Source organism: Pantherophis guttatus, chromosome 7, assembly GCF_059756535.1.
Source record: "Pantherophis guttatus breed Tessera chromosome 7, ASM5975653v1, whole genome shotgun sequence".
Lineage (NCBI taxonomy): Eukaryota > Metazoa > Chordata > Lepidosauria > Squamata > Colubridae > Pantherophis > Pantherophis guttatus.
The window spans coordinates 18,746,879-18,759,428 of record NC_142069.1 but is presented as its reverse complement, the minus strand read 5'-3'; the positions used below and the strand labels follow the sequence as shown (position 1 = coordinate 18,759,428).

The window sequence follows — 12,550 nt, the reverse complement described above, 5'->3', positions numbered from 1 at the left end:
TTTGACATTCTCTAGATAGATATAGTAATCTTCTACTTTTTCCCTTTATCATGCATTACTACTAATTATTGTTGAATTGGGATTTTGACATGCTTCCTAATCAAATAATGTAGCACGACTTTTAAGAATTCCCACCCAGCACTCTTTAGGGCAGTATGTGGAGTAAAGTGAGACGAAACATAGAAAATGCAACGTTTGATCAACCTTTGTGAATAGTTGTGTTGAAACAGAAAGCAGTCTTTGTGAACATATTCAGCAACTGCTTCTGTACAATAATTAGCTTAATAGAAGTCAAGCCAGAAAGATCCACTCGTTTGCAAACATGAGTAACAACAAAGTCATGCCAGAATGGATAAGATGATATTCCATTTCAGACCAGGATGTTACATCAAATATGTGCTAGAGTGGTTGACCAGACATGATAGATAAAAACCAACAATCGAAGATCAAACATTTATTCTCATAGAGGCGTGTATTATAGAATAGTATCAAAAGAAGACAATGTTCCGGAGATCAAAATATAGCAAACTGTCCCAAGGTTTCCCCCCCTTCTTAGATGGGTCATCCGCTGACTACCCAGGACCAACAACTAGCTATCAGGTATAGTGCCTGAATTCAGGAGTTTCATTAGATATAAAACTGCTGTTGATAGGCCACTCTCTACAAATAAAATTTATTTTAATTCGCATAAGCAGTATTGTGTATATTTTTTCAATAAAGCATTTTCAACCACAGGCAAAGTTTTTCATACTGTTGTCTCTTACTGGCTGCAAATAAAGTGTTCTAAACACATTGGAATATACATAGTGATAGAGGCTAAAATTTCAATGTATGAGAACTGGAATTCAAGAGATTCAAAGTAACATCAACTGATTTAATACTTCCAAGACTTCTGAAAAATTAAGGCTGATAATTCCAGATAATAGTTTTGATTGAACCATTGTATTCTTCCGGTGATGATTTAGGGAGAGCATATTCACTAACTTTGTGCAACATTCTCTGAATTTGGTTGGTCACAAAATAGGGTCTGCCAGGATCCCCGATCAGCAGTTCAGTCTTATCATCCTGGATGCACTTCTTCAACCATTCAGAGAGGCTGTCTGCAAGTTCTTCACTGTAAAACATGTCCCCTATGACAATAAGGTCCCACTTGCCTATATCTGTACCAATCAGGTTCTCTGTTAAGACAGGGATGGGATCTATGTTGTTCAGTTCACAGTTAAGCACCATGGCAGCAGCTGCAACTGAGGTACCAAGAAAATAAAAGATCAATGTCAACATTATTTCTCTCAAAATCCCAAATTAACAATTAACTTTGTACAATTAAAACATTGGGTATAATGTTTTTTCTTTTTCAACTGCTGTAGGAAGGGTACAGGAAAGAGCTGACAATTTTGACTTGACATTTTGATGTAACCTTGCAAATGTAAATTTTAGGTTACATTTCCTGGAGAAAATCTGATGCAAGGTAATGTTCTAGTTCCTAGTAAAAAATATGCTTGCCGCTTGCCTTCCCACTTCATTCTCATTAAATAAAATGCATTCTACATATAACACTGCTGTCTCTGATTATCATTTTTAAATGCAAGACTTCAAAATAAGACCAAATGATAGGTTTCCTATGGAGGACACCATAGTTCCATTGGCCTCAAGTATCTCCAGATGGGAGAATTAGGTATTTGAAAGCCTTCTTTATATCCGTGTTTTTCAAACTTGGTAACTTTAAGATGTGTGGGCTTCAATTTCCAGAATTCCCCAACCAGCTGGGAGCTGAAATCCTTAAAAACTGCCAAGGTTGAAAAATACTACTTCATTCCAGAACCTACCAGGTACAGACACCAGCATTTCTAGTACTATTTCCATATGAGAGTCAAAAAAATACATATTTGTTGAAGGAGATTTGGCGCTGCTCTCCTATTTTAAAGGCACGTATGACGTATAAAATTAAACCATCATATAGCCTGTTAGCTTGGTTTGAGATATGAATTCCATCATAACTCAGCATTGTCTCTTTTTTCTTTTTACCCACTTCCCTTTGTGATTATAATTCTATTATGTGTGAGCTTGTTGAACAAACCATAGTTTAAGAATCCTGAGTTACCATTATGTATATCTATGTAGACCTTTGGATTTCAAAACATGCTTGACCCTGTAGGTTTACCCTAATGAACTTAGCTTGTCCTACATTTGGTAGAAAATAGCTTACCAGGGTCAATATCATTTGCAACAACTTGTGATGCTCCACTTAGTGTAGCTGCAATAGCTGTTGCTCCACAACCACTTCCTAGATCCAGAACTTTCTTCTTCTGGACCACTTTTGGATTATCAAGAAGGTATCTGAAAATGAAGAATAGTAAAAATTAAAAATCAATCTTGCAAAGTCTGTTACGGAATCAGCTCATTTCAAAACGCCTTAACTCAATTTGATCTGAAGTTTACATCTATCAGCAAAATGCTAAAAACTTCATCTTTTAATACCAAAGTGTTTTATCATCAACTAGGTTGAAATTGTATGAGAGTGACCAAGAGAAATTATGGTTGTTACAAATTTTTATTTTTACAAACCACACGTCAAGCTGAACTTCAAGAGAGTGAGCTTTTCATCCTTTGGATATCATTGAAAATTCAGGAGCTTGATTAATGCTAAGGGACCATGAAGGCCACCTCTGGAATTCATAAGTAGAAGGATGTCTTAATATATTATAAAGATAGTGTATTAAGCCATATTTATTTTAATTATTACTTAATAAATAAATAATTGATTTGCTTCCATGAATTGTGCTACCTCAGAAACTATGCCACAAAAGCTAGGCTTACAGCCAATAAAAGCTTGAGCTGTATCAACACAACTAATTAACATAACAGGAAATACTACAGTGGTCATCTCAATATACCCAGGATACTGGGTGTCGTTCTGGTCAATATAATACAAGAAAGACCCTGAGGAATTGGAAAGAGTAAAGACTAACAAAGATGATGAGGGGCTAAAAAACTGAATCATGTGAAAAACAGTTAAAGGAACTAAAATACATTTAATCTAAAAAAAAAAGATGGCCACGACAAGAAACAATAGTCAACTTCCGTTGTTTAAATGTCACAGAGAAAAGGGTGTGGATTTATTTTGTATAATACCCAAGAGCGGAGTGGATTTCATGGCTGAAACACAAATTGAAAGGCAACAATTTCCTAACTTGTGAAGCTACTTAAGCCTGCTTCCTGGAGGAATGGGTGCTTAGTTTTCAAACTAAGGTTGGACAGCAATTTCACTGAGATGGTCTCGGTACCTCTATCCTGGGTAGGAGGTGCAAGGTCACCTCTTTTCCAAATTCATGATTCTCCGAGATTTCTCAAAACGAAAACTATTGTGGTGTGGTGCTTTACCTACAATGATCACCAGGGGCAGTATTAACTGGGTTCAGCTTGTAAATCCTAAATAGGACAAAACTGGTCACATACTGCCATCTGGTGGTCAATATAAGTAAAAGCAAAGACCAGGTGTAGAATACATATGTAAAAATAGAGAAATTGTAAAAAAAAGAAAACCCTGTAAAAGGAGTTGTGGGAAACGAAAATATAGCCTATTGATCTATTAGATTGAATAAGGCCTATGTGGATGATAGCAGGCCCCAGGATAGAGACATGAACCAAAGTCTTCAGCTAGGATGATTTCATAATGTAAAAGAACTATTTGTAATTTTGCTACCATAAGCAGCTGCAATTTGTGCAATACCATTTTGCAAAATAGGCGGTTTCATGAGTACATTTGGAACTAGAAGGATGAAACAGTAAGAAATAAGGAATTGAAAGTAACAGATGGATGACATATTGTTGGGGACAATATGCTGACTCTGTAAACCGCTTAGAGAGGGCTGTAAAGCACTGTGAAGCGGTATACAAGTCTAAATGCTATTGCTATTTATTAGATTGATGTCCTGCACAGGAACTGCTCAATCATTCTACCTTGTCTTCACAGTAACAACCCTGTGCAATAGGTTGGGCTCAGAAAGAGCAATGAGCCCAAGGATGCCAACTCAGCCTTCTGGCTTCCGGTTGAACACCTTAACCAGCAGATTACACAGGACTTTCTTTGTTTAGAAAAACATCGTACTTTCAAGTAACACAAAAGCATGAAGCTAGCTAGCACCAATTAAAGTTTCCTAATGGTTCTGGGAATAGGGGGGGAAAAAAACCCAATTATGGCATTCATAAAAGGGGTAGAAATTTAGAACCTCAGGACTGAAAAATTGAAAGAATTTGACAAACTCAACCCAAGATCTTGTGACGTGACATGAGATCATAAAAATCTTTCAAGACTTTACTTTATTTGCTTCTATTTCATTCCGAGATTTGTAGGCACCAATTCTGAGATTGTCATTCTCACAATTATTGAAACAGGCATTAAGCCTAGTATGGATGTAGCTATATTGTCTCTGAAGACTTATACTTCCAAATCCACTCCTTAACCTGGATGTATGACTTCAGAAGGGCTCAACTGCTCCAGAAGATATCATAATCCAGCACAATGATTTATGCAATAAATTCAATTTATTCGAACAATGTAACAGGTGGCCTACGAAAAGTACCTGGAAACTTCAACAGTCCACAATGCTGTAGCTAATTTAATAACTAGGGGTAATGATAGATAGCATATAGTTTTTTTGTTAATCTAATAACACTGGCAACCAGTCCGTATTTGGGACACCATTCCAGTATTGTTTATGACATTTAGGCTGGGTTTGCATCGACTTCATCTGTATCTTAGTGTGGTATGCAAATCCAACAGGTAGTGAGTTTATTGCTCAGTTCACCTCTCTCAATTTGGATATCTTCCCAATGGGTGGACTTCAACTCACAGAATTCTCCACTCAACATGATCAGTATTGAGAACTGTTTCAGATGACAAACTGAAGGGCAATTTATTTGAAAAAACTCATTCAGGGTATCAGTAGAACTGAGAAACAAAGTCCTATGTGACTTGGGATAAGGAACCTGTTATATATTAATATGCTTCAGGCTTTATAATAATAATGTTAGGGGAAACCAGGTGAGTTGTTTTTATTATGCTTTAGGTAAAAGTAAAGGTTCCCCTCGCACATATGTGCTAGTCATTCCCAACTCTAGGGGCGGTGCTCGTCTCTGTTTCCAATCTGAAGAGCCAGCACTGTCCAAAGACATCTCCGTGGTCATGTGGCATGACTAAAGGCCAGAGGCGCATGGAACTCTGTTACCTTCCCACCAAAGGTGGTCCCTATTTTTCTACTTGCATTTTTTACGTGCTTTCGAACTGCTAGGTTGGCAGAAGTTGGGATAAGTAATGGGAGCTCACCCTGATATGCGGAACTAGGGATTCGAACCACTGAACTACCGACCTTTCGATTGATAAGCTCAGAGTTTTAGCCACCGAGTCCCTAGACTATGCTTTAGCATGCTATTATAGCATCATTTAGCCAGCTTCCTATTAAACTGATTGCACAGAAGGTAAATCTCAGTCTTCTGGTGTTTTATACCTGGATAATCCTTGGCCTCCTGGCCAGTACATTGCCCAGTAGGGCTCCCCATAGGGCCACAAAGCAGCTTTGTCATGCCAAAACCTGCAATTAGGGGTCAGAAGACGTAATCTTATTTCTGGGGTCAGGTTCCCACTGTCAATGATTTCAGTATTCTGTTCTAGAAACATTCTCAGCTCAGGATCTATATGTCTTCCTGAAGTTCCTCCACGGTAGCACCTCCAAACCAAACAGCCTCTCTGTTTCTGCTTCAAGTCTTTTCTAAGGCTGGTCCTACCACAAAAGTGTAGCAATCTTCTCCAGCCGAGGAAAACCATGTGTCCTTTTCCCTCTAGGCCAGTGTCCTCCCAACTTCAAAATAGATCTTTAAAAATATTTGCCTGGAGCATGTCAAGATTCTCTAATGTCAGTTTGGGAATGAAGACCTCTCACAATTCTGGCTTTCAGAAAGAATGGGCAATGTTCCTGAAAACAGACGAACAGATTTTTTTTTTTTTTGGTTCCTGAAAAGAAAAGAACAGAAGTTTACTACACAGATTGTCATAGGTTAATTACTTAAATGAGAACTAAGGCTGTGCTTTTCTGTGCTTTTGTATATAAATGATATTATTCTTGTTCCTGATTTATATTGTTATTACTTATTTAACTAGCCCTCTCTGAATTGTTTTAAAAACATGGATGGAGGCTTTTGTTAAGGCCACTAGTACACCCTGTTTAGTATTCTCTGAGTGGCGGAATATTTTTGAACTTTGAATCTCTTCCTTGCAAAACCTATATTCCCATCACTGACTTTGTTATGAATAGCGTAAATTAAATTTTGGTCTCACGTCTTCCTGATTATTACAGATAGAAACGTTTGCCTAGTTTTCCACCAGCAGGTTCTCTTTCCATTATAAATCCACTACAGATAATTATGTCTTTCAGTGGTGGGTTTCAAATTTTTTTACTACCGGTTCTGTGGGTGTGGCTTGGTGGGCGTGGCAGGGGAAGGATACTGTAAAATCTCCATTCCCTCCCCAATTCAGGGGAAGGTTACTGCAAAATCCCCATTTCCTCCCGATCAGCTGGAACTCAGGAGGCAGAGAATAGATGGGGGCGGGGCCAGCCAGAATCTTTACTACCGGTTCTCCAAACTACTCAAAATTTCCGCTACCGGTTCTCCAGAACTGGTCCGAACCTGCTGAAACCCACCTCTGATGTCTTTGTTGTACTTATGTAACTTGCAAATGCTTTATTTGGGTCAGAATCAAGAATTGGGAGTGTAGTTCAAAGACCACATGAAAATCTCATTGAAAGGGAGCATGGAGAAAGTAAACATCAAATAAAAAATGTGCATTTCCAGAACACAAAAAAGGCGGCTTTTTTTTTTTTTAAATCCCATTCAATTCATTTTTAGTTCTTTACCTCCACCTCCTCCCTTACGGGTTTCTTATTTTAGAACATAAAAATCTTCTTCCAAACAACCTTGATGCTTAACAGCTACATGGACATATTCATGTCATTCTCTTGGCAGCAAAATGGAATTCTAAGGGTCCCCCCCGGCCAACATCCTAGTTTAATTTATAACTTCGAGATTTCCTGATGATCCAAGAACTGGAAGAGATCAACTAGATGCAGTGATGCTGGTTTTACCTGGAGAGGAGAAATTACATGTATCTCTTTCTTTTCCTTTAGGTGCATAGTCTGTATCAGGGATCTCCAACCTTGGCAACTTTACAACTTGTGGACTTCAACTCCAGTGGTGAAATGTAAAATTTGTTACTACCGGTTCTGTGGGCGTGGCTTGGTGGGGGGGGGGGTGTAATGTGACTGAGTGGGCATGGCCAACTTTTTTTTTTTTTTTACTTTTAAAACCATTTTTTCTACAACCTCTTCGGCTGAAGCGGTTGTAAAAAAATGCTTTTAAAAGCCTCTGACGATCAGGCAACTCAGCTGGGTTTGTCAGAGGCTTTTAAAAGCATTTTTTCTACAGAGGTTGTAGAAAAAATGCTTTTAAAAGTCTCTGACGATCCCAGCTGAGCCGTGTGATCATCAGAGGCTTTTTTTTTTACTTTTAAAAGCATTTTTTCAGCCAAAGAGGTTGTAGAAAAAATGCTTTAAAAAAAAAGCCTCTGATGATTGTGCGGCTCAGCTGGGCATCGGGGGGCGGGCAAGGATTTTTACTACCGGTTCTCCGAACCATCCGCCTCCCTCGCTACCGGATCGGGCGAACCATCTGCCTCCCTCGCTACCGGATCGGGCGATCCGGTCCAAACCAGGAGGATTTCACCCTGAACTCCCAGAATTCCTCAGCAGCGAATTCTGGGAGTTGAAATCCACAAGTCATAAAGTTGCCAAGATTGGAGACCTCTAGTCTATAAAACACTATATTCCCGTTTAATTAATTAAATATTCACCTTTACTAACTAAGGTGTATTTGAATACTAACATATTCAAATACACCTTCCTTCTCCGATTTCCCCCAAAACAACAACTCTGTGAGGTAATTTGGGCTTTAGAGAATGGCTCCAAGTCACCCAGGTGACTTTCACGGCTGAGGAGGAACTTGAACTCACAGTCTCCCTGTGCCTGGTGCCTTAACCACTAGACCAAACTGGCTGGTAATGATTGAAAATGTAGTATTAAGCAAGTATTTATTTTAGACATGAGTTAAATCCTTTCTGTTCTATTCTGTTATTCTTGTTAACTCTATTTTATCCTGTCCGTGGAATGAAACAAGGTATAGAATGGGGTGATCTTTCTCACCTTCAATACACAAAATTAAAAAAAAAATATTCCTTAACCTTGGGTGGTCTTATCTTCGGCAAGAGGAGGTAAAGCACTCCAAGGACAAGATCAGATAAACTTACCCTCCTTTCCTTTGGCAAAAATCAAGTGAGACAAAGTTATCTGTGTGATCCAGATGTGATTAATTATGGAGTCTACATACACTGGTTGGAAACCTCCATGAGGTGGAACATCATTACACATATAATTGGAAATATGAGAGGGTTTGCTCCCCAACGTATCTTTGGGATTTTCTGACTGGCAGAAAGGACATAAAGTTTTTTTTTTTTTAATTTTTATCCTATTCATTAGTGCACTGTTTCTTAACCTTGGCAACTTGAAGCAGTGTGGACTTCAATTCCCAGAATTCCCCAGCCAGCAAGAAGAGGATGACTAGCAGCAAAGTGGCTGGACTCGGGGACAGTGGCACCATTAGGAAACTATTATGAATAGATCTTCATGGAGAAAATCTATCTATGTCAGAGGTGTCAAACTGGCGGTCCGCAGTCCAGATGCATCACGTGCTGGCCACGCCCATGCCGTTTAGTGAAGGGGGGGAAAGTCACAATACATCACGTGACACCACTATGATGACACGAGTTTGACACCCCTGATCTATGTTCTTGCTAGGCATCAAAAATCATGTCATTTCCTGAGAACAACTGATGGAGTCTTGCAAAAGCTTTATTCTGCACAGAAGGAGGGATCATTCCCACTAGGCCTGTGCAAAGGCCACTCCCAACAGTACAGGTAGTCCTCAACTTACAATCACAATTGAGCCCAAAATTTATGCTGTTAAGTGAATTTGTCTCATTTTACAACTTTTCTTGCCACATTTGTTAAGTGGATCAGTGCTGTTGTTAAATTAGTAACATGGTGGTTAAGTGAATCTGGGTTCTCCATTGACTTAGCTTGTCAGAAGGTCACAAAATGACTCCTGAACACTGCAACCGTCATAAATAGGAGTCAGTTGTCAAGCACCTGAATGTAAATCACGTGACCATGGGGATTGTTGCAACGGTCATAAATGTGAAAAGTCACTATTTTCAGTGCTGTTGTAACTTCAAACGGTCAATAAATGAAGTGTTATAAATCAAGGACTACCTATAGTTTTTATAGGTACTTCTCCATAAACTCACCTTAAGCCAGCTCCTCTCAGATCATCTTATGATCTTATCAAGGTTTATTAATACTGCTTACCTTGCATTTGCAATGTCTAGCAATCATCAGCACATTTGCCCCTCATTTCCAGTAACAAGTAGCACAGCAGTCCCTTCCCCTTTAAATTCATCTTTTCACACAACATAGCATTACTTTTATGTATTCAGCAAAAATATTCATATTTTAGCACAATCATCTAGTTCAAAATGTATTTTAAGCACAGATTGAGGCTCACGATAGCACTGGAGACGTTACCTAATTTGGGTAATGAAACATCTGCAAGAAAATAAGCAAGTTTGGTAGTACAGTGGTCTAAAGCACCCTGTTATTAATTGCAGCTGCCTGCAATTACTGCAGGTTCGAATCTTACCAGGCTCAAGGTTGACTCAACCTTCCATCCTTTCTAAGGTAGGTAAATTGAGGACCCAGTTGTGGGGGCAATAAGTTGACTTTGTATAAATATACAAAAGGATGAAGGCTATTGCTTAGCACATTGTAAGCCGCCCTGAGTCTCTGGAGAAGGGCGGCATATAAATCAAATTAAAAAAAAAAAAAGCTCAGTGAGCACCAAGAACCCCTCATGTCAACCCTGAGCTACGAATATTCTCCTTTATTAACTCCCCAGATTTCCTGTTCACGCCTTGTCCCATGTCTACATTTGGGGTTCTGTTTCAGCAAGCGTTTGCTAGGGATTTAGCTAGCGAAATTGTTTCTATTCCTCTCTATGCATGAACAATTAGCTAACTTCAATGCCTTAATGGTTATGTACCCAGATAAAGGCCAAAGAAGCCAAAGTTAGAAGAGGGTCCTAGAATACAGAGATTTCTGACCTTTCCTTCAGATCTTCCATCAATAAGCATTCCTCACAGTGATGGATGTACAAGCACACAAGCCGAACTCTCTTCTACATTCATGGTTTCCATTGCATTCCATAACTCACCAGACACAGCCACCATCAGAAGGAAGCAGGGCTAAATTATACATTGTACCCAGCTATAAATATGAATTAGCTTCTCAAGCTTCTGTACAAGACTTTTGTTTCTTTGGGTTGAAGCAGCTGTCTCTCAGAAAAGACCAGAATGAGGACAAAACAAGAGATTAACCCATTATGTCCCACTTATATTGAATTCAAACGCTGTTTTTCTGTATTCCATTATAAAACGCTTAAGAGTTGTTTATAGACCATCGTGTGGATTAAATTCACATGTAAAATGCAAAGCGTCAGTACATTAGGCCAATAATTTCTAATCCCTCCCTAGTCACTTCCAGCTTCCTTTCTCTTGTCAAGAGGGAAAATATTTGACGAAAAAAAATGTGTCTTTAAAAAAAATAAAGATGTATAAAACTATGGATATAATATGGAAAATTTGTAGTAAGCTAATGTAAATAGAAATTTAGTTGAAGTTTTCTTTTCTTTTTCCTTTTTTTCTTTTTGGTTGGATTACTGTAATTACTGTTAACATAGCACAGTTATAGTTATTAGCTTGTATGTTAAGATTTACCATTGATTTCTCTCTGGCTCTGCTTTATTTACATTGTTATCCTGACATGGCACTGTCTTTTCAATAAAATAATATTGATAGATAGATAGATAGATAGATAGATAGATAGATAGATAGATAGATAGATAGATATAGTGAATTTGAAGACTAAGGGGGGCAAAAATCAGCCTGGAGCCGCAGTGAATACAAATGTGGTTTCTTCCTTTATGCTTTATAAATATATTCAAATTATTTGGGGAAAAGGGGGAGAGGGAGGTTACACTAACAATGCGACACCTCCCACACACACATACAACCAAACAATCCCAATTCTCGTTAATTCGGAGTTATAAAATTTGAAGGTAAAATTGACCTGGCTTGATTCTGAGATTGGTTAAACGTTGCAGGTATCGGAAAAGATCCCGGTTTCTCCCTCGTTTTGTGAATCAGATCTGGATGTTTCTCGACCCCAGGAACTTTAAGACGTGTGGACTTCAACTCCCAGAATTCCCCAGCCAGCATATTCGTTCATTTGGCTGGCTAGGGAACTTTGGGAGTTGAAGTCCTAATTTCTTTAAACTTGGCTGGTGACGAAGGCAAATCGAAGGCCGGTTCTCCATTTAAGGAGCCGCCTTCCGCGGACATGCCGACAAAGCGATTGGAAGCCCCGCCGCTGCAATCCCGACGGCGCCTTGCTTTTCAAAAGGCCTCGGGTTCAATTGGGAACTGGAAGGATTAGGTTTGTAATCCTATTAGCTGCTTTTCGCCCTGTGGTCTAGATTCGACCCATGGGCAAATGTGGCTCTTTTATAACCTGTGGACTTCAACTCCCAGAATTCCTGAGACAGCCAAATGAACGAACATGCTGGCTGGGGAATTCTGGGAGTTGAAGTCCACAAGTTGTAAAAGAGCCATATTTGCCCACCCCTTCCCCTCCCACCCACCCCCCACCCCGGTTCCCTGCATAGGATTGGGATTATGAATGTGTAGAGATTCTCAGTCATCCAGGTCATGGTTGTCCCAAAGGAGGCAAATGGACTTTCTCTTTTTTTTTTTTGAAGACGTTTCGCTTCTCATCCAAGAAGCTTCTTCAGTTCTCCACTATCCTGTCAGAGCTGAAGAAGCTTCTTGGAGGAGAAGCAAAACGTCTTCAAAAGAAAAAAACTAGAAAGTCCAGTTGCCGCCTGAAAAAGCACCTTTGGGATTGGGATGATAGCTCCGATCATTCTCAGCCAGCCGCTTATTGGGCGTGCTGGTTGAAGAAGCCTGGGCCAATGTTAGGTGGCAAGCGCTGCAATCTTCTCAATCTTGGGAAAGATTTGAGTTTATTCTAGTTTTCACAGTGGTGCTTCAAAGTTTATGCACTGTTTGAATTTTCAGTGTTTCTGCACAGGCACTTTTCCCCACATAGAAATGCGTGGGTTTAAACTGGAAAAACGAAAGGATACCTATAGATGAAAATGTAATAAAGAAAATATTAAGACTGCACTGCAGTAATGGGATTCAAATCTTGTTGCTACTGGTTTGCGCGTGTGCACTTGCACGCGTGCAACACTTCTGCACATGCACAGAAGCTTCTGTGCATGCGTAGAGACGTCCAGGCAGGTGGGCGGAGCTTCCCACCACTGCCGCTAG

The 12,550-nt window shown here is 39.4% G+C and overlaps 1 protein-coding gene across 4 annotated transcripts; it reads right to left on the bottom strand.

Annotated features, from left to right (window-relative positions):
• Positions 1-441: 441 nt before the first annotated feature.
• On the bottom strand, positions 442-11,517 carry ETFBKMT (electron transfer flavoprotein subunit beta lysine methyltransferase). 4 transcript variants are annotated; one of them, XM_034403406.3, is made up of 4 exons: positions 11,289-11,517; positions 5,508-6,010; positions 2,207-2,337; positions 442-1,244 (listed from the first exon to the last, which is right to left on the bottom strand). In XM_034403406.3, the coding sequence occupies exons 2-4, from the start codon at positions 5,822-5,824 to the stop codon at positions 901-903; spliced, it is 792 nt and encodes a 263-aa protein (XP_034259297.1). In that variant the 5' UTR covers positions 5,825-6,010; positions 11,289-11,517; the 3' UTR covers positions 442-900. The 4 variants fall into 4 exon arrangements, with proteins under 4 accessions (XP_034259297.1, XP_034259298.1, XP_087729220.1 ...); XM_034403407.3 differs by having other exon boundaries at positions 5,508-5,972; positions 11,289-11,509; XM_087873094.1 differs by lacking the exon at positions 11,289-11,517 and adding an exon at positions 10,375-10,708 and having other exon boundaries at positions 5,508-5,972.
• Positions 11,518-12,550: the final 1,033 nt, after the last annotated feature.